The sequence below is a fragment of the Anabrus simplex genome, chromosome 6, assembly GCF_040414725.1.
Source record: "Anabrus simplex isolate iqAnaSimp1 chromosome 6, ASM4041472v1, whole genome shotgun sequence".
Taxonomy (NCBI): domain Eukaryota; kingdom Metazoa; phylum Arthropoda; class Insecta; order Orthoptera; family Tettigoniidae; genus Anabrus; species Anabrus simplex.
Window position 1 is genome coordinate 224,422,570 of NC_090270.1, and position 23,732 is coordinate 224,446,301.

General features: G+C 38.7%; 1 protein-coding gene across 2 annotated transcripts in view; it reads left to right on the top strand.

Moving 5' to 3' along the window:
* Positions 1-23,732, top strand: part of LOC136876354 (serine/threonine-protein kinase Sgk1) — a 184,181-nt gene that overhangs the window by 37,573 nt on the left and 122,876 nt on the right. For both annotated transcript variants that reach the window (XM_067150230.2, XM_068228388.1), the window contains exon 3: positions 15,411-15,506. In XM_067150230.2, coding sequence (XP_067006331.2) covers positions 15,411-15,506 — 96 coding nt within the window. The remainder of the gene's footprint in view (positions 1-15,410; positions 15,507-23,732) is intronic.

Consider the following 23,732-nt stretch of genomic DNA (forward strand, 5'->3'; position numbering starts at 1 on the left):
AAGATTCACTGTTTACTCCTGTAGCATTTATTTCATGTTTTTCTGTGCTAATAAATTTATGTTTTTACTAGGAAAATATAGTTTAATCTTAATCTTTATTTTTCATTTTTTCAAAATTAAAAACAAATTTGGTAGATTTTTTTCCGAGCCCTGTTCAGATTAGTTGGATTTTCAAATTAGCAGGGTTCAGATTGGTGGGACTCTACCGTATTTAATTTCAATTTTTAGACATTCCACAATGAGCACAATGTCATGGTTACCAGCTTTGAGTGGAGAGATGGATGGCAGCAAACTTGTTAGCTGTATGTAGTGTATCTGGCAGGTCACTGGACAGTAACATCTTTCGGTGTTGCAACAGAGAGGTTGAAACCCTTGCCCATGTCCTAGGGATCTGTCCACGTGGTGACACTCTATGGAATACTCAACATCATACAATTTGATCAATGATAGCTACACACCAGGTGAATGCTAGGGCTGTTCCTTTTAAGACCATGACTACTACCTTAGTAATCCTAGCCCCTTCCTATCCATGCATTGCTGAAAATCTATGTATTAGCATAAGGTGAAACCACTATTAAAAAAAAATTATAGGCTACTGTACACTTGATTAAAATTGATCTCACCACATTCTTTAAAGGTAACAAAAATTACCATGGATATTTTTCTCCCAAGCATGCCTTGTGGCCATGATCGTTATGTAATCGGCCATAGTTAACAGGTTCTAGTCCCATTGATGAAGGAAATTTTCATCATTACGATGTTGGCGGGGTAGGTGAGGTGGTAGTATACAGTTTTTTATTGTCATTAAATATACTCACCTAGGGGTAGGTTATTTTCATGAAGTGATTCAGGTGTTCACGTTAATCATGTGAACATTTTATGTTCTAAAAACTGTGAAGATGGAAACCATAAAATTAAAAAAAAAATGCTTACTCTGAGCATTATCTATATTATTTCCTTGTCATTTTTGATCTGTCTGCAATTGTTTGGGAATACTTGAATTTTTTTAACAGTCAAAAGTCAGGTGTTTATAACAGACTTGCTCTGCATTGTCTTTTATTCTATGCACCTTGTTTGGGTTATCTTTTATTAAGATTGCTCCGAAACCAACCCCATATTTCATTGAAATGTTTTAGAAATTTCAGTTACGGTGGAACATTCTCACAAACAAACGTTGCTCCCATGTATTGATATGCTTCTCATATTTCAAAGTTTTCATATCGTAGACCCCATACAGTGAGTTTCTGTCATCGGTTGGCCGGAAGATGCGCCCAGCTTATCTACCTCCCATTGACTCTTCACTTCCCGTTACACAGCGCAGTGACAGCATGGGAATGTCCGCACTTCGTAGTTCAGGTCTGTGCTTAGAATGTGTATTAAGTGTTGATCTGTCGCTCCAACTGTTCACGAGTTGTGAAGTGTTATTTTGGGGTAAATGAAATGGCGTATGGCTTTTAGTGCTGGGAGTGTCCAAAGACATGTTCGGCTTGTCAGGTGCAGGTCTTTTGATTAGGCACCCGTAGGCGACCTGCAGGTTGTGATGAGGATGAAATGATGAAGACAACACACACCCAGCCCCCGTGACAGCGAAATTAACCACTGATGGTTAAAATTCCCGACCCTGCTGGGAATCGAACCCAGGACCCTTGTGACCAAAGGCCAACACGCTAACTATTTAGCCATGGAGCCGAACATTATTTCGGGGTATAATCCTTACAATGCCTCCACATGTATACACAGTAGAGGAAAGGGTATTTTAAGTACAATAATTATGTGAAAACAGGGTCTTGCAGGAAAGTTGTTAGGCGATTTGTAACACAATGTCCAGATGTATGCCCTCCACACAGAGAGATCGTGTGGAAACTCGTAAACAAATTGAGAGGAACTGGTTCTTTACTCGATAAGCGTTGAAAAAAATGTACATAACAAGGAAAAAGTAAATGAAATCGCAGAAAGATTAGAATATACACGTACAAAATTTGTAAGACGACTTGGACAAGAGACTGATGTTTCGAAGAGCTCAGCATGGTGGGCTACGAAAATGTTAACATTGAAACCATACAGTGTGACTGTAGAACACAAACTGCATCCAAGTGATCATGATAAGTGGGTACATATTTGTAATTGGATGTTGCAAAATGTTCATGATGCAGTCGCTTAAGTGCGGCCAGTATCCAGTATTCGGGAGATAGTAGGTTCGAACCCCACTGTCGGCAGCCCTGAAGATGGTTTTCCGTGGTTTCCCATTTTCACACCAGGCAAATGCTGGGGCTGTACCTTAATTAAGGCCACGGCCGCTTCCTTCCCACTCCCAGCCCTTCCCTGTCCCATCGTCGCCATAGGACCTACCTGTGTCGGTGCGACGTGAAGCAACTAGCAAAAAAAAAAAAAAAAAAAAAAAAAGTTCATGATGAAATAATTGATCCACGCTTAATATTTTTCTCTGACGAAGCATGGTATCATTTACACTATTATGTTTTGACGCAGAATAACGGATATTGGAGTACAGAAAACCTTCATCGCATATACGAAATTCCTCTACACGACGAACGGATCAGAGTATGGTGCACAGTAAATGGATACAGAATTATAGGACCTATCTTTTTTCAGGGCACAATTAATGCACAAAGTTACAGGGATAATATACTGAAACCATCTTTTGATGAACTGACAGTTGAAATGGATATTTTCAGCAAGACTCTGCCACCGTGCATATGGCTAATGACACATTAAACTTTATTGAGGAAATGTTTGAAGACCGTGTTATTAGTACGGACTTACAGCTGTCATGGACTCCAGATTTAACTGTTTGTGTCTTTTATTTATGGAAGAGCTTAAAAAATAAAGTGTGTGCAAGAAACCATCACACGTTGGACGAACTGAAAGAACATATCCGGAGAGAAATAGCCTCAATAATGGAAGACGAACTCGGAGTTTCCTAAGGCGATGCCAGAAATGTGTGGATGAAGGAGGAGAACATTTCCAACATCTCCTATCATAAGGTACGAGCTTATTTTCTTAATTCTTAATTACTAATTTTCTTAATTCTTATTTTCTTAATTTTAATTATCTCGTGCCATGCACAGATAAAGTGAGCGAAGTGCTGTCCTTGTTGTTATGCCGCGGAGCGGGAAGTGACGAGTCAACGGGAGGCAGATAAGCTGGGCGCACCTGTCGGCCAACTGATGAGAGAAACTCAGCTGAGTGGCTCAGATGGTTGAGGCGCTGGCCTTCTGACCCCAACTTGGCAGGTTTGATCCTGGCTCAGTCCGGTGGTATTAGAAGGTGCTCAAGTAAGTCAGCCTCATGTCGGTAGATTTACTGGCACGTAAAAGAACTCCTGCGTGACTAAGTTCTAGCACCTTGGCGTCTCCGAAAACTGTAAATTAGTAGTTAGGGGGACGTAAAGCAAATAACATTATTATACGCATGGAGGAGATTGAGACATCTATCCATGGATAAAAGTGAGAGAATGCTGGTGGAACTACATCCAGAAGATTTCAACTGAAGAATTCCCCCACTTGCCAATCCCGACCACTTTTGTCATCTAAGGGCCTGAGAAAGAAATTGAAGTCGAAGAGGTCAAAGCTGCTCTAGAAAATGAAGCCAAGAAAGTCCATTGGTCCAGGGGATCTTCCAGCAGAGCTATGGTATTATCACTGTTGGGATGCAGCAGGATGTGGAGCACAGTTCTTCAACTCATCTTTAAAAAGAAAGGAAGTCCTGCTGAGTATGCTAATTATCACCCCATCTGGCTGCTGTGTGATGCTATGAAGGTCTTAGAGTGTGTTCTAGACAAAAGGATTCATGAGATCATTAAGCTGACATGTAACTAAGCTGGATTAGTGAAGAATTGCAATACAGCTGATGCAATTCATGCTGCATGGCTCATAGTTAAGAAACACCTTGAGAGGAACAAGCTGCTTCATTTCGCATTCTTCAACTTCAAGAAGGCCTTCGATCAGCTACGTCAGTCTCATCTGGCTAGTGTTTCAAAAACATGGTGTACCAGGGTATCTTTCAACTGGGTGCAGTTGTTTTGTGCAGAACCAAGGAGCTGCGTCCAAACTACCGCAGGACCATCCAAAGACTTTGCCATAATTGTCGGCTTACACCAATGTTACAAGTAATGAAAATCATTGTGAATCTGTATTGAAAGTAATCTTATGATAAAAGTAAGAAATTTATTTCTCTTCCACCTATTCAATACAACTCAATATGTTAGAGTTAAATCCTCATTAAAATAGGAATTTAATTAAGGTAATGATATGGCTGATGATGCCCCATAGGAAATGGCAAAACATGTCCCAATTCTTATTTTAATGAGGATTTAACTCTAACTTTGACATATTGAGTTGTATTGAATAGGTGGAAGAGAAATACATTTTTTACTTTTATCATTACACCAATGTTCTACCCTATTGCTGCTCCTGTTCAACTTAATGATGGACACAGTGACAGCTGACCTGCATCCGTCAGTACCGTGGACCCTTATATATGCTTAATGATGTCATGTTGGCTGTAGAGAGCAAGTTGGATCTACGATCCCAAACTCAAGAAAGGAGTGACAGCCTGGCACAATATGGCCTGTGCCTCAACAAGAAGAAAATTGAGTACATGATGTCAGTTGCACAAGAAATGGGAACAATTGAAGTAGATGGCAATGATGTGCTGCTAGTGAAAGGGTTTTAAATACCTTGGTTCCATGAAAGCTGTTGACAGCCGACTCATCAAAGAGGTCAACATGAAAATTAATTCAGTCTGGATGAAGTGGCAAACAACCAGAGTCACGTATGACTTCAGGATGAAAGATCATCTAATATAAAATAGTCTACTGTACTGTCATCCATCGTGTCAGACTCAGCGGCTGCAAATGCAGGCCGATTACAACCGAGACAGAATGTCGGTTTAGCGTAATGGAAACAAAAATGCTTTAATGGACAGCGGGTATCACTAAATTAGTGCATTTCCAATGTTAGCATTAAAAAATGGTTAGGAATTGCATCAGTCCATGACAAAGTGCATGAGAGCCGTCTCCAATGATTCAGGCATGTTATATGAGCAGGAGCTGACACAATTGTCAAGACGGGATACAGTCTAGAGGTCATCAGCAGAGAACGAAAGGGACAATCTTGGCAACATTGGGCCAACACACTACATCTGGATCTCAACATTGTGAATATCCATCCAGATGCAGCCCAAGACAGAAATAAATGGAGATGGCAGATCCAAATAATGGACTCCACAGGTAGATAGGATAAACAGAAGAAGAAGAAGATCATCTTATATTTCCTCACTTGGTGCTACTTCTTTAGCATAATATAATGTAGGTTTTTCATCAATGTAATTTATTTAATTCTGTTAAATCATTGTACCTCCCCTGCGAACCATGTGACCTTGCTGCGGTGGGGGGGCTTGCGTGTCCCAATGAAACAGCAACCCTATCGGATGGGTATCTGTTGAGAGACCAGACTAAGGTATGGTTCATCGAAAGGGGGGTAGCAGCCTTTCAGAAGTTGCAAAGGCGGCAGTCTAGATGATTGACTGATATGGCCTTGTAATAGTACTCAACATGGTTTAGCTGTGTTGATACTGCTACACGGCTGAAAGCAGTGGGTAACTACAGCCATAACTAAATCCCGAGGACATGCAGCTCTCTCTGTATGAATGATGTACTGATGATGGCTTCCTCCCGGGTAAAATATTCTGGAGGTAAACTAGTCCCCCATTTGGATCTCTGGGTGGGGACTACACGAGAGGGGGCGATCATCAGGAAGATGGATACTGACATTCTGCGAGTTGGAGCGTGGAGTGTTAGAAGTTTGAATCGTTGTGGTAGGTTAGAGAATCTGAAAAGGGAGATGTATAGACTAAAGTTAGATGTAGTTGGTATAAGTGAAGTACGTTGGCAGGAAGAACAGGATTTTTGCTCAGGCTACTACCGAATTATCAACACAAAATCAAAAGATTTTTGATCAGGTGACTACCAGATTATCAACACACAATCAAACAGGGGAAATGCAGAAGCTGGTTTAATAATGAATAAGAAAATAGGGCAGCTGGTAAGCTACTACGACCAGCATAGTGAAAGAATTATTGTTGTCAAGATAGACACCAAACCAGTGCCCACCACGATAGTGCAGGTCTATATGCCTACTAGTTCAGTGGATGATGAGGAAATTGAAAGAATATATGAAGAGATAGAAGATTTAATACAATATGTAAAAGGTGACGAGAATCTAATTGTGATGGGAGACTGGAATGCAGTGGTAGGCCAAGGAAGAGAAGGTAATACAGTAGGAGAATTTGGATTGGGACAAAGGGACAAAAGAGGAAGTCGGCTGGTTGAATTCTGCACTAATCATAAGTTAGTCCTTGCCAATACTTAGTTCAAACACCACAAATGACGGATGTATATGTGGACGAGACCTGGAGACACTGGAAGGAATCAAATAGACTTCATTATGATTAGGCAGAGATTCAGAAACCAGGTGTTGGATTGCAAAACTTTCCCAGGAGCAGACGTGGACTCTGACCACAACAGATATCAGCATCCATACATGGCTCTTAGTAATTGTACTTCATCCTTATTTGTATTTGTGTTGTCTTTTTTTTTTTTTTTTCCTTCTTTCAGATCTTTGGCTGACCACAGTAGTGTTATTGGTTAGTAGTTCGAATCCTGGATGAGGTTAATGGCATCTTGTAAAATCTGTAGCAGCTGAAGGGACATTAAACAGATAATAAAGAATAATATCATTATTTGAAATCTTCGAGTTACTTATACAGTAAAGCTGTGATTATCTGTGATAAAAAACAAGATAAAGTGAACAGTTAAAGAAAGATGGATTATTTGTATAATCACTTTCATAGAACTAATATCTTCTATCTGGCATAATTACTTTTTTCTGTACTTTTCTAAATCTAATTTAGGTTCACTCTAAGCTTTCTAGCGATAACATGTGATGCCCAGGCAGTAATTTGTTGGTATGTAGCCATTCTTTGTTACTTTAACCACTTTTATGAACAGCACATTTGCAAAAAAAAAAAAAAGACGTGTCCATCACCAATCATTCATCAATGATCCGCATTTAGAGCTGCCGTCCAGATGTCAGATTCCCTATCAGTTGTTTACTTAGCCTTTCTTTAAATGTTTTCAAAGAACTTGGAAAATGTCATTAATGATGGGTCTTTCATATTTGTCTTCTGTAATACTGTTCATCTGCAGAGTTAGGAAGCAATTGAGATGTCTCTTTCTCTTCTTAAAGGCCCTACAGACGATCTGATTTGGTTAGGCAGTCGGGTAGATTTGAACAGATCCGGCGCTAAATCAGGTTGTTTGTAGTTATGTTGTCCGACAAAACACTTTATCAGGTGAAGTCATGTGGCCATGCCATCCGACTGCCTGACCGCCTTACCAAATCAGATCGTCTGGAGTGTTGTCAGGTGGGTTGGCTAGTCATTTGCGCAGTAACCTTCGATACGAGCAGGCCTCCATACAGTACATAAGCCGGGCTGAGTGGCTCAGATGATTGAGGCGCTGGCCTTTTCATTCCAACTTTGCAGGTTTGATACTGGCTCAGTCTGGTGGTATTTGGAGGTGTTGAAATACAGTACATCAGTCTCGTGTTGATAGATTTATTGGCACATAAAAGAACTCCTGCAGGACAAAATTCTGGCACCTCAGCGGCTCCAAAAACTGTCGAAAGTAGTTTTTGGGACATAAAAACATTATTATTATTATTATTATTATTATTATTGTTATTATTATTTCAGTACCTAATGACAGCCATAACTACTGAGCAGGAAGGTATTGCGGAGGTTCTGGAGATGTAGAATTCATTTGTTTCTGGGATACGTCGAGTAAGCATTATAGTAACAAGGATGTCAGAAATCAGGCTCTTGAGAACCTACTGGAGAAATTCGAAGTTATAGAAAATGACGCAATGATTGCAACAGTGAAGAAGAAAATATGAGGGCCGCATTCAAAAGTGAATGGAAGACAGTAAGTAAAAGAACTACTGGGTGAATAATAATTAATAGCGCAAATTGAAACAGCTGTAAGTACATGATACTAGAAGTAAAAACATCTTAGTAAACGTGGGTCCACAAACAACACTGACGAGTGTGTGTAAACGTCATCGTAGTTCCTCAACAAGGAACAAAAAAACTTTACGCTAGGAAGTTTGTCAGAGACTCCTGCGTCGCTACAAGGAGGAAGGAAAAGATTTCTTGCGTTGTATTGTGACTTGTGGTGAAACTTGGGTGCATCATTACACCCCAGAATCAAAACAAGCAAGCAAGCATGGAGTGGCAGCAAAGAGACGAAGCAGGTCCGGTCAAGGCCAAAACACGCCCATCTGCTTTAAAAATGCTTGCAACTGTTTTCTGGGATCCGCGGGCGTTTTGCTGGTGGGTTTTCTTCACAAACAAAGGAGAATTAATGCACCCTATTACTGTCGCCTTTTGGATGAAGCAAAAGCTGCGTATCACAGCAAGTGACGCCAGCAACCGATCCGAAATGTCATTCTTCTCCATGACAATGCAAGGCCACATATTGCTGCTTTAATGTGGGAAATACTGGAGGGAATTTGCTGGACACTTCTGGAACACCCTCTGTACAGTCCAGATTTATCGCCCTGCGACTACCATTTGTTTGGATGTTAGGCCCCTTTAAACAACAAGCATCATCATCCATTTGTTTGGACCACTCAAACAAGACCTAGGAGGACAGCGGTTTTATGATGATGCAAGTGTAGAAGAGTTCATGCGCAACTGGCTTTTCACATGACCCTCTTCTATCAGGATGGTATAAAAACTTGCCATCCGATGGAGAAAATGTGTATCGAAGGCAGGACACTATGTAGAAAAGTGATCTGTATTATTTTTTTGGTTGATGCAATAAATTAAAAAAAAATAATTCCCCTTTATATTTTATCCACCCTCGTAATACCTCTGTATGGTATAGATTATATTTCACAGTGTAATAAGGAATTGTAGGTTCATATATGTCATATTTCCCCTTATGTACATCATGTGGTTCAGTAAATGATGCCTCAGTTCTAATTGTGGGCTCTGTACCCATTACTTGATCCTGGTGTTATGGCTATGACGTCAATCCAGCAGCTTGACCCAATCCATGTACCTCCTCATAGACTGTGTATTGCTTTGCGCTTAGGGCGTCAGCAATCATAGATCTTGTACGATGATGTAGTGAATTCTGTAGTGTGTCATTAAATGGGCAGGAACCCTAGATGTGACCAAATTTTCAATCACTGTGGCAACACTGGCAGTGTTTGTCTTGGAACCTGCCAGGTATACTTCGGGACAACATGATGGCTTCAGTTCCTGGAAGCCAGCTGTCAGTCACACCCTACACCCTTCTGAGTTAATGAGTTCTGAGACCCTTCATCTGCCAAGGCAACACAACGCAACCCATCTTGTTTAGGATAGTTGTACGAGAGTTGTGTTGCACATTCTTTGTCCACTGACGCAACTCTCCTCTGCTGGTCAAATCAAAAGTTTGTCAGTCTGCTACAGGAGTCTACAGTCCTACTCTCATCCACAAATTCAATGGCAGTTGGGATCCGCCGTTATTACTCTAATCGCCTCATTTAATAAATTAGCTAGGAACTATGTCATAGATCTGCTTTCTTTCTGATATAAACACTTTAGTAAATTGAAACATTCTGGTGTGTTTCTTTTGTACACAGAGGTGATAAATCGTATTAAATTTATTAATAAACTGTGATCAGAACCTATTTTATCTATATCTTTAATCATGTTGTATTTATCGATAGAACCACTAATAACATAGATATTTGAGAAGTAAATTTTAAGCCTTTCCCCAAACTACTATTTCACCGATACACAAATGCCAATCTCATTGAATTCTGAGCAGTGTACAGACAAAACACTTATTTTATATATATGTGCTATACGATTGAACACCCAATAATAGAAGGATATTAAACACTTGTACTTACAATGTAATGTACTTACCACTCGTATCAACTTCTTTGGCTACAGCTTCCCATGCCTTTTCCTGAGTGTTCTTGTTTGAGTATTCTGGCAAACTGTAGTTGAATAAACAAGGGTTGCTTTTCCATTGCTTCTAAGAGTTGTATATACAACTCGTGATCACGATCTGGCATAATATTGGGTTGATGCATAATTTCGTGCGGTATTCTTTTGGGTTGGCAACAGTGTGGCGTGAAGGGATTGTGTATCGTTATTCCGTTGTTTTAACTGTGTGTGTGGAGTTTGTGTGTTGTGAAACACAGGTTTCTTGATTGTGAACGTATTACTTGTGTATATTTCAGACAAACGGGTATGGAATATCAAGTTGAGAAAAGTGATCATTTCAGACACATTTTACTCTCTGAGTTTAACCAAGGATCCAGTACAGCAGGAGCAGCGAGAACAATTTGTGAAGGGTATGGGAATGAAGCAGTTGCTGAAAGAACAGCACAAAAATTGTTTTCCTGCTTTCGAGCAGGACGGTTTGACTTGTCTGATGATCCACGTTCTGGAAGACCTTCAGATTTTGACGAAAATTGCTTGAATGAGTTGCTTCATGAGAATCCTCATCAAACAATGCGGGAAATGGTGCAAGTTTTTGAATGTGATCAGTCAACTATTGTACGCCATTTGCATTCGATGGGTAAGGTACAGAAATTGGGTATATGGGTACCACATGTGCTAAGTGACAGTAACAAAAAACAAGTAAACATCTGTTCATTCGTTGCTTGCCCGGCACCGGTTGGCTTGTGATAGGCACGAAGCATTCCTTTCGAACATTGTCACCGGTGACAAGAAATGGTGCCTGTATGTCAACATGAAGAAGAGGAAAGAATGGCTCAGCCCATCAAAAAAAGCAACTCTCCATTCCAAGGGTAGTGCCCATCCACAGAAAATCATGTTGTGTGTTTGGTGGAACAAAGATGGTATTCTTCACCATGAACTTCTTCAGAAAAACATAACGATTACCTCTGCTCTATATAGTGACCAGCTAAGACAGCTTGCCGGGGCTATTGACAACAAAAGACAAAGACCACAACCAGTCTTATTGCTCCATGATAATGCTCGTCTGCATGCAGCGCATTTGACCAAAGGTGTGATTGTTGAACTTGGCTGGGAACCTCTTCCTCTTCCTCATCCTCCGTATTACCCTGACCTTGCCCCCTCAGATTTCCATCTTTTCCGCTCTCTTTCTAACCACATTCAAGGGAAAGTGTTCCCTGATGAAGCTTCTCTTGACCAATGGCTAACAGATTTCTTTCAGTCAAAACCAAAACAGTTCTACAGGCAAGGCATTCAACTGCTACCTGAACGTTGGCAGAAGGTCATATAGAGTGGAGGTGAATACATCACTGAGTGATTACGATTGTGGGTGGGTTACAGTGCGTGACAGCTACAGTAAAGTAAAACAATATAAAATATAACCACCTCACGAACTTATGCATCGACCCAATACAATTGAATTATACAAGCGGTAAATTATGAAAAATAGCAGGAGCATCTGACTCGAGTCGGGCCATGCAACTGACAAGCCAGTCGTTTGTGAGTTGGTGGTTCACGAGTTGATCGATGAGTGTGTTGCAGTCACATGGGTGAATGAGAACTGTGCACTTAACAGTGGTCCAACTGTGAATAGACTAATACTAATATAGTTGGTCAGTTATTGGACATTATAAACTTACCTGCCAACTTTCCCGATTTAGGCGGGAGACTCCAGATTTTCAACAGTTTCTCCCGCCTCCTGATTGTTCTATCATTTCTCCTGGTTTTAGTTTATTTCTTTGGCGAACTTCAAACATTTATTTTCAAATTCCGCCGTTTCAGGTTTGTACGCCACTGGCCGGATGTCCTTCACTCATAGCACACCTACCAATATGTATGGCTAGTGCATACCGAGGAGGCCACTGCGTAGGATACTTGGGGCCACCAGCAGTGCCAGTGCACTATGAGAGACTTTGCCTCATTTTCAAAAATTGATGCCTGCTTGGCCATTCCTATGGGAATCAACCTTTGTATCATGTGAATAGACTCCCGTCCAATGCTTGTGACTTTTTTTTTGAGCTGGATGGCAGTTGCGTTGAACCGGTGGACGAAGGGCCTATGGGATCCTTGTTTGGTTGGTGTGGTGAGGTTGCCAAACTTATTTTTTCCACACACTCTTCCATCTTTACCCTTTCTTTATGTCGAATGAAGTATACGATTTGACAACTCCGGCAACACTAGACGTAGTAAATCCTATAAACCACTAATATACACGGGGCTGCCGCTGGAGGGTAGTGGTGCGAGGTGAGGTTGTCATGTTTTGTTCCCAAGTATAATGCACAAACTGGAACTACATTTGCTGTCAGTTTTATGGCATTTCTCTGGCCACTACTGGTTAGACCTTCAAGTTTTCTTACCCACTGATTGGCTGGTGTGTATTCCTCGTATAGTATAACATCCTTATTTTAACTTCCGAACAGATTATCAACGCATGGATTTTCTCAGATCTAGAGTGTTATGGCCGGTTTCTGTACAGCACAGTTACCTGTGAGTTACCGAAATGCACTTGTGAATTTAACTGTGCTCTTAACTTTAATGAGTTTCCAGAAACTTAAATCCAGATTTATAAGCCCTGGTAATAAGCAGTGCAGTTATCGTCATGTTTTGTATCTGTCATCCTCCAATAGATGTCTCTATGCAAATGATTTTAGGGTTATTTTGGTAATATCTAGTTACTTTTACTTGCAAAAGTTTTCTACAATGAAAAATGGTTGAAAAATATGTACACAGTCATCTCAATCAATCTGATTAGCATGTAATAATCTCTCATAATATGAATATATGTAAGGTCTAATAATGCAAACATTATAGATATATTTCTCATTTTTTCTTATTCACAGTATGCAGTCATCATCTTAAATTTCACCTTGATCGTTGTTGTAAGTAAAATTATAAAAATACACAGCAATTAGCAAACAGATCGATTTTCACTGATCCAGAACACAACAAGCTTAAATGAAAATAATCACATAAATGAAAACGTGCAGCTCACTTTGGAACCCATCATTCCGGCACTTAAGTTCTGCACTGATGGTGCGATAGCCATTTGTTCTCGCTGCAACTGTTGCAGATTTTTTTTTAGTAGACTTCAAACAAACCGAAAACTCCTACTTAAAACACGCATATGCCGTCTTTCTCTTCAAGGACGCTGGATATGCATGGCAAGTTTGCCGTTTCTTCAGTTTTCTTCCGTATCTCGACACCGAGTCTTACGTGCAAAATGTTGCTTATTCCTGCTCGTATCTCTCTGGGAACTTGCTCATTTATCATTCTTCTTTGACATGTAATTTCACCCAATCAGATGCCAAACCCTTCAAGAATTCAATTTTTTCCGGGCTTGCATGGCACAACTTGGACAACAAACTACGAGCTCCAATAGCCAAAAGAAAATAGCTATATCACTCAATTTTTCATTAGTACTGTAGTTCCCTAATGTGCTCCTCGAACTGAGAATTTGTAGTTCATAATAACTGCAACAGACTAGTAATTTGAGATGTTTTACTTACACTGACCACTCAGCGTGCATTGACAAAAATCCTCTCGTAACTACTGACGTGAAGTCCACTTGAGAATTTCAATCAAACATAGCGAGCTAACCCTGACTCAGGGTGTGAAGTGTGTTGACACAGATAAGAAGATGACATAACCTACAGCTCCCTGCAAGATTTTTAATTAAAGAAGTCCAGATGTTTTATGATTATTGGGAGTCTATGAGACCTCACTTCACTGGTTAAAGAATATAACATTAAAAAAGCAATGAAAAATCTATATTTATTATTCAGCAGGCTATTAAATGCATACTGGTACTGAAGATATTTATTATTTAATACAAATGTAAATAGTAATGGTAAATACTCAATTTCAAATTGGGTGTTAACTAACTGTTGGTGGGACTCATGATTCAAAGCCTGGCGAAAGAGATCTTAACATTATAGCTACAGTACACTGAAAGATCAATTTGAGCCTGATGAAAATCCATTTGATTCGAGTTCTGTTTTATTTAACGATTCATTTCCCGTATTGCAAGATACCTCTACATTAGAGGCGTCATGCTCCGAGGAGATTATAACCTAAACAGATGATGAACAGATGACTCCATATATGTGGAATCAGTGAATAAAAGCCAGTGATAACGTGGAAGTAAATGTACTAACCAAAATATTGTCGCCTCCAGCACACCCAAGCATGGTAAAACTACAATGAATGACTGTAAATATATTATAACCAGTTCATTATAACTTACTAATGTTTACGAAACTAATATAAGTTCTTGTACAAAACAGTATGGAGTGGCGCCTCATAGCGGTATTGTTGAAATCAGTTCTAACATAGAGGTAACTACAGCACAAGCTGCAGTTACCAGTTGTTGCGCAGATAACTGTGAAGAAGCCGATAACTGTTGTTTCGGAAACTCATTTTAAACATATTACCATGTTAAGTCTGATAACTATGCATCTACAGTTCTGTCATTCCAGAAACCTGCCATTAGTCTGTTAGATCATCTATTGTATTTATTGGTGAAAAAAAAAAAAAGAGCTGCATCTACATTATTATCAGGAATATTATCAGTGCTGTCCAATAGTTCTTAAAGTTCATGAATTGTAAGCCATTTTCTGAAAAGAAAGATAAAAAGAAGAAAACCCTGACATCCTTCTGGAAGAGTGTATAACAATAAATGTTGTATTATTGGTTTTTTATATATATATTTGATTGCAAGAAATGTGAATGAGGATGATATGACACAAATTGTTAAAAAAGATAGAATATAAATTGTACGTGCCAAATTTACTTACCCTTTTGAAACTTTGTCAGTTCATCCATTGCTAGAAAACACCGAACTTCAGAACACCACTTCATGGAATGAATTGGGATAAGTCTTATTGCACTATTATTGCCAACTACAGGACATTCATATCATGCTTCAATGATGAAATTGCCAGTTGCTATCAATAGTTCATCTCATTCAACCTTGTTCGGTATGAAAAGGTCATTGCTTTTTGAAGGAATGTAATTCATCTTTTCAGTCAGTTAGTCAGTTATAACAATTGGCAATTAAGTTATTTAAAAATGTTGCAGCATGTGTGTGACATTCTTCCTGAGGGTTATATTAGATTGCGCATTATGTTCATTGTAAAATGAAAGAAAAACTGAGGAGGGAATTTCTTCCTTTGATCCAAACTGAATCTGATGATTAATGAAACTATCAGAAGACTGTAGAATTCATAAGAAGTTTTTCTGCATAAAGTTAGTATGAAGTTGCTGTCGAACCTACTTATAGTACCTTTAAACCAACAGGTGATAAGTACCAATTTATTGGATATGTTAAACTTATCTTCGATTTATCCTTTCAGGTGTACAAAGTATTGGTGACAGATGAGAACCATGAATGGTTTGTGTTTCGGCGTTACAATGAATTCTACAAATTATATGAGGTCCTAAAAAAACAGGTATGTATTTATGATTTGAAGGTATTACTGTCAAAACTGTTGTTTCCTTTGAACTTTTTTATGAGTAGCTCTCTCTTTGGAGACATGGTAATGTCATCAATAGTTAATCTCATTCAACTTCATTCGGTAAGAAAAGATCATTGCTTCTTGAGAGAAGTAATTCATCTTTTCAATCAGAAGGGAAGAAGGGGGAGGGCATGAAAAGTTAATTTTTAAAAATTACATTCATGAGTCATCATTGATTTACTTGTAGGGCTGTCACCCAGGTGGCAGATTCCATATCAATTGTTTCCCTATCTTTTCTTAAATGATTTCAGAAGAATAGGAAATTTATTGAACATTCCATTATTCTAATCCCTAATTTCTCTTCCTATAAATTAATATTTGCCCCAATTTGTCCTCTTGAATTCCATCTTTATCATCATGAACATACTGCTCATAAAATGTATCCAGTATTCGGGAGATGATAGGTTTGAACCCCACTGTCGGCAGCCCTGAAAATGGTTTTCCGTGGTTTCCCATTTTCACACCAGGCAAATGCTGGGGCTGTACCTTAATTAAGGCCACGGCCGCTTCCCTCCCACTCCTAGCCCTTCCCTGTCCCATCGTCGCCATAAGACCTATCTGTGTCGGTGCGACGTAAAGCAACTAGCTATAAAATGTAAAAGTTTCAAACAGATTTATTGAAAACCACCATTCCAATACTCTACAGTCCTTATATTTAGGATACAATTGTTACATAGATGTTAAAAGTGGTACATGTTTTGCTTAGCTTAGTAAGCATCTTCAGCCACATGTAATCCAAAGTTAGGTCAGGGTCCTGAACTAAGTTCCTCATTAAACTCTAATTACTTACAATAGTACAAGGTAAAAAAACATGAAAATCTAATCTGTGGAGTAAGCGATACTTAAATGTAACTAAGAGTCAATGAACTTGTCATAATATCATATATACATAGAATAAAATGCTAGTATAACATCTAAATGATACAAGTTGATTATATGTACAGTAATCAAAATTATAAAAGGTCTAACATTAAGATTGATTTGTACAAAATTATTAGTACTTATGAAGCATGGATTAATTAAAATATCAAAATTAAAATCTTTGAAGTTGAAGCAAATGAGAGTCAGGTACATAGAAATCACAGTAGAGTTGTTGGTTGGACATCAAGTAGTTGCATAACGGAGATAAAAACCGCTTGAAAAGCGTCAAAGTATGAAAGTGTTGTTCCACTTTCCGTGTAGTATTATAGTAGATTAACGACTGCCAGGCCTTCTCAAGCAGCCAGAGGGGCCAGTTACCTTTCTTCAACATAAGAGCCTTCAACACGCATCACATTGCGATTTTTCACATCTAAGGTTTAGTTGAACTTCCAATATGTTGAATCTACGTAAGATAGCTTACAACTAATGTCCACTACACGGATAGTGGAACAACACTTCTGCATTTGGACGCTTTTCAAGCACTTTTTAACACTGTTATGCAACTACTTAAATGTCCAACCAACAACTCTGCTGTGATTTCTATGTACCTGACTCTCATTTGCTTCAACTTCAAAGATTTTAATTTTGATATTTTAATTAATCCATGCTTCATAAGAACTAATAATTTTGTACAAATCAATCTTAATGTTAGAACTTTTATAATTTCCATTACTCTAGATATAATCAACTTGTACCATTTAGACACTATACTAGTATTTTATTCTATGTATATATGATATTATGACAAGTTCATTAATTTACTCTGTCACATTTAAGCATCGCTTACTCTACAGATTAGATTTTCATGTCTTTTTTACCTTGTACTATTGTAAGTAAGTAGATTTTAATGAGGAAACTGGTTCAGGGCCCTTACCTAACTTTGGATTACATGTGGCTGAAGATGCTTACTAAGTTAAGTGAAACATGTAGCACTTTAACATCTATGTAACAATTGTATGCTAAATATAAGGATTGTAAAGTATTGGAATGGTGGTTTTCAATAAATCTGTTTGGAACTTTTACATTCTGAACTCCAATGTGGTTATCATAATGAGATTCATAACTTGTAATATATACTGCTTATGATAAAAATCATTGTTATCCGTATTGAAGATACTGAATGTAGGATGCTAAAGGGTTTATTGCGTCACCTATTCAATACATATACAATTTAAACATTTAGGAATTTATTATTAATTCCATTTGAGACATGTTTCGCCCTTCATTGATGATGATGATGATGCTTGTTGTTTAAAGGGGCCTAACATCGAGGTCATCGGCCCCTCGCCCTTCATTGAGGGCATCATCAGTCAAATTACCTCCTCAAGGCAAAAATCAGGTACCTGATTAGTAATTAAATTGTAAACATTAAGATACATTACAATGGGAAAAAATGAAGCAACCAAGAAAAACTTGTTCACAGGTGATACAGTTAAACAATATAAGTTTATAGACATAGTAGTTGGCACCAGTACGTAAAATTACTGGGTATTTTAGCAGAGTCCAGCAGTGGTGTTCCGAAGAATAATTGACGCACTCATTAGAAAATCATAGGAATTTTAAAGTTTATACAAATATTTACATTGAAACATTGAAATTTCCTATGATTTTCTAATGAGTGCGTCACTTATTCTTCGGAACACCACTGCTGGACTCTGCTAAAGTACCCAGTAATTTTACGCATTGGTGCCGACTACTGTGTCTATAAACTTATGTTGTTTAACTGTATCGCCTGTGAACAAGTTTTTCTTGGTTGCTTCAGTTTTTCCTATTGTAATGTATCTTAATGTTTATAATTTAATTACTAATCAGGTACCTGATGTTTGCCTTGAGGAGGTAATTTGACTGATGATGCCCTCAATGAAGGGCGAAACATGTCTCAAATGGAATTAATAATAAATTCCTAAATCGAAACTGACTTTCAACCTATTAGGTCATGTTACGTACATTTAGTACGTATTGAAGAGATGTTAAGTACAGAACAAAAATGGCCAACCAGACACCAGTGGGATCCTAAATGTTTAAATTTTGAATAGGTGACACAATAAACCCTTTAGCATCCTACATATACTGCGTAGTCGAGCAGCTTGTCTTGTTACTCTCATGTCCTCCCAGCCCAAAGTTTGCAACATTTTTGTAACTCTATTCTTTTGTCAGGAATCATCCAGAAGAAATGGTGCTGCTTTCCTTTGAATTTGTTTTTCTTTTGGGTTCTTGTATCAAGTAATCCTGGTGTGGGTTCCATACTCTGGAACTATACTCTAATTGGGGTCTTACCAGAGACTTATATGGCCTCTTCTTTACATCTTTACTAAATACCCTCTGTACACAATCCAAGAAAGGACACTACTTTTATTTGTAGGTGAAAGAGCTTTTCAACTAGTGCTTTAATAATAAAGCTATGTAATTATTATTATTATATGCCAGCCCCGTGGTAGGCCTCTTTCAGTGCTTCTTGGAAGGGGCTAGTGAGTCAGAAGACCGGAGATCTTCCAGCTGGCCTGTGGGATGAGGCCGGCCTTTCTCTGTATTGTTCTCTCGTGGGCTGGTTTACCTGTGAGTTTCTGGGAGGTACAATGAGAATGTTTTGCCTCAGGCTACATTGCGAATATTCTGGTTCATATCACTCGAGCTATAAAAAGGGAGGTTAGTCATGGACACTCAAGTCAGTCACTCAGTGTAGGGCTCCGTGGTGAAGTCAGTGTTGGTACTGGACTCAGGGTCAGTGTTGGACTCGGTGGTGGAGTCAGTGTGTTGGGGTTCTGTGGCTGGGTTGAGGGGTGACAGAGGTGTTGCCTGTTACTAGTGTCCCACAGAGGCCTGAATGAGGAGTTGTTGTGGTTGTGTTGGATGATGCTGTTTCTGGGTTCGAACATGTGTAGCGGGTGCATGGAGGCCCCACTTGGTAATTCCATCCTCTCCTAAAACGAATGGAATACAACCTTCAATCAACGAAAGTGCCTCTCCTTCATCGGAATTTGCAGACACTCTGTCTCAGAGTTAGAATCACTTTCGTAAACCATATCTGATTCATTACCATCACTTTCGGCCTCTTCCTCCAACGTTCCACCCAACCTCAAAATTATCTGATCAGTGGATGCCATTATAACTTGTGTAACTTCACTAACAACAGTCACAATATAACAGTTTCACATTAAACACAAGCATAAGACAAAACCTGACTTATTACAATGCACGAAATTGAGTAGCACTGTTACTCGCTACTGAACTCATTGCTCACCAAACATGCACTGTCCCACCGAATAATGGATTGAGGGTCTTCATTTTCAAAGATAATGGAAATAACTGACATCTCCCCTTCCTAACAATCTTTTTGAAAGGTATATGGAGTTTCAAAAGTAGAGGTGTTATAATATTCCAACAACAAGCAATATACTAGGGAGGTGAGTGCCGCACTCACCATGTGAGTAACTGCGGTCTAATAATCCATTGACTGGTTGGCAAATTCATAAAATACTGTGGGAACAAAGCTTCCACACTTGGGCACTACACCCTTTAAGATGGAAAAGCATTGAAGTTTATACCTATCACCCTAAAGCACTCTTCTGGATAAGTAACCAGAAAGGACTGTCATACTCTGAATGGGCAAATACTCTCAAAATGTCGTGCAGCATCTCTGTGGTTTGAGCCATTCCTGGTAGGTGTCTTGTTTCAATTGGCTGCTGTCATCCAGACTGTGGCGAGAATGAAACTCTTGGTCATGCGTTAGGATACTGCCGCAAAAGAGAATTGCTAAGGAACACCCGTCATCGCAGAGTGAGAACAACCTTAGCCTCTGCACTGAGAAATTTGAAGTAGAGAGTTCATGAAGAAATACACTGTATCTCTTCCACGGGGTCCAACAGAACAGATATTGTTTCCATCCACCAGCAGATTCGAACAGCTGTTATTCTTCAACCAACAATCCGGTTCGAATGAGACTTATCCCAAGCCAAAGAAGTTGACCACGAAAAGAAGAGCATTTATGAACCATGTATGCCATAGCTGAGTGAGGCTCATAACATTCATCTAGAAAACTGGTCCATGATAGGTCTGCTATTTGGAAGAAGAGGTAGTGTACCAAAGCAAACATGCAAAATCCTGAAGAAGCTTGGAGTCCAGCACACAGCTCTGGAAAAAATTACAGTGTACAATTTAAAAAGTTCAGTGACTATTTTGAATAATCACTTATACTACTCCTATATAATAAATTGTTTAGTGTTTCCTTTCTTTACAGTATTTTAAATATTTTTGGTTATCATCGTCTAAATTGTGAAAATTCAAGATCTTTGTGGTCATTCACGATTCCATACTTTTCTGCTCCTGATAGACTTCTTTCACCCATGGGACTTGCATTTTCCTGTTCTCCTGGAGAATTTGTGGTTCCATCCTTTTAATGTGTCCATAGAAAACCAATCTCCTTTTCTTCATTGTGGTAGTTATAGTTTCAAATCTTCAGTATAGTTCTTGGTTTGGTCTTAAGCAGAAAGTAAGTACATTAGTGTAGGTATATAAAAGTGTCGTAAGTAAATTTCCAATAGTTCTTCTGTCATTAGATATCCTTATTGGTAACAATGAAACCTGAATACAAACAATCCAAGAGGTGGAAACAGCACTCAAAGAATTGAAAAATTATAAGGCATGCAGAGAAGACCAAGTTTTCGCAGAAATAAGGGAATATGCCAGTGATACAGTTTGAACATCTTTACACATGGCCCTAACAAAAATCTGGATAACAGAAAAGTTTCCCAAACATTGGACCACAGCCATAATCCACCCACTACACAAAAAAGGAGATAAAAGCAATCCAGATAATTACAGAGGTATCTCTCTCTTAGACTGCACATACAAGATTTTCTCCAGAATCCTATACAGGAGGATCAGAGAGCAACTATAGGAAGAATTAGGTGAATACCAAGGAGGCTTCAGACCTTGGAGAAGCTGTGCAAAACAAATCATCACTTTAAAATTAGCCATAGCATATTACAAGAAGCAAAACAAACCTCTTGCAATAACCTTCGTGGACTTTAAAATAGCTTACAACTGTATCCATAGACCTTCAATGTTGAAAATTTTAAGAAATTTCGGGCTCCATCCAAAATTAATCAAATTGATTGAACTCACCTTAAGCAATACCAAATCAAAAGTCAAGTTCAGAGGGGAATTCTCTGAGCCATTCATCATAAAAACAGGCTTAAGACAAGGAGATTGTTTGTCACCACTGCTGTTCAACTGTGCCTTGGAATATATAATGAGGGAATGGTACAAGAGTAACCCAAAGAACATCCGAATTGGAAGACCCAAAGACAACATAAGTTTAAATTGCCTAGGTTTTGCCGATGACCTTGCTCTCTTGTCCAACAATATTCAGGAAACCAGACAAGTTATATCACTACAGGAAATAGCACAGAAAATTGGTTTTGGAATATCTTTTGAAAAGACAGTAATCATGTTTACTGATCCACCACTCATAAACAAAATTGCCATAGGAAACCAAGAAATCAAAATTGTAGATCAATTTAAATATCTGGGAGAAATCATAACATATAACCTCAATGAAAAGCCAGCATGGCATAACAGAATAAATAAACTGACCAGAGCTAAATATGTCACCAAGAATACCTACAACAAAACGGGCCTGTCAATAGCAACAAAATTAAAACATTACAAAACAGTCACTCAATCAGAAATAACATACACAAGCGAAACCATCTTCAAAACAACTAACACTGCACAAATAGACAAAATACTAAAGATAGAGAGAAGAATCATTAGAACATGCATCAACAAATCATACCAAAAAGATGGACACTGGAGATTAGCTTCTAATGAAACAGTCTACAAGGAAATAGAACCATTAATGAGCACAATCAGGAAGAAACGCATTTCATTTTTTGGACATCTAATCAGGACACCAGAGAACAGGATCATCAGAAGAATAATAGAAAAATTATGGAATAGTAAGTGCAACATTAAGTGGATTACAGAAATCGAGGAAGATATGGATGAACTACAAATTACAGTGGAAACAAAACCGACAAAAAAGAGAAACTCACAGACAAAAAAACCAGACTGCAAATCAGAATCAACAAACAGACAATAGGAAGGGTGATTTCTGATGAAGAAAGAAGGATAAGATCAGAGAGAATGAAGAAGTACTGGGCTAACAGGAAACTGAAAAATTCTTTGTATAAAGTTGGCTAGAGTGGTCCAATGAAGGCCATAAAATGTAAATAATAATAATAATAATAATAATAATAATAATAATAATAATAATAATAATAATAATAATAATAATAAAACATTAAATGAAACCAATAAATCAATAGAGAGATCAGTAATACATAATGCTATTTGTTCATTACTTCAATTTGAACTGATATTAAAAGACTGGGTAGTTGAAGTCTTGTCCCACTGGAGCTCATACTGTAAGTGTACAGTGGTAGGGAGGTATCTCATTCGGTCACTCTCTAATGCCACTGACATCTTGGGAACAGATAGACAGCCATTCGACTACACCGCTAATGTTGACACTGAGACCATAATATAAATTTTGTTGTCCATGGTACACGAGGATATTAGTGACCATGTTTGACTTGTTTCTCCTTTTCTGAGAAAATATGAAAGCTTGACAAAGAATTTTTCAGTTGCTCCAACACTTGTTACATGTTATTGTGTATCACATTACATGTCATTGAGCCAGGTTATCTAAGTTTTTCCTTTGTCTGGTACTTGCATCACTTGTTTTGGCATTCTTTATTCATCCATTTGTTAAATACACCCCCCCCCCACACACACACACGAAAGGTGGGGGACCCATGGCGCTACAGCGCTGATAGGCCTTGGCCTATCAAGTGACTGCTGCTCAGCCCGAAGGTCTGCAGGTTACGAGGTACCACGTGGGCAGTATGACAAATCCTCTGAAACATTATTCTTGGCTTTCTAGATCAGGGCTGCTATCTCGCCGTTAGATAGCTCATCAATTGTTCTCACATACAGCTGAGTAGACCTCAAACCAGCCCTCAAGTAAAAACCCCTGATCTGGATGGGAATTGAACCCGGGGCCTCCAAGGTAAGAGGCAGGCTTGCTACCCCTAGACTGCAGGTCTGGCTTACATCCAGACCATCTCCATTTTATCTCTTTACTTTTCCAATTCTAATAGCTTCACTATGTTTTCATTGCTCTTTCTTTCGACTTCAGCACAGTGCTGATAAGTGTTATCTTTTATGAGTATGCCT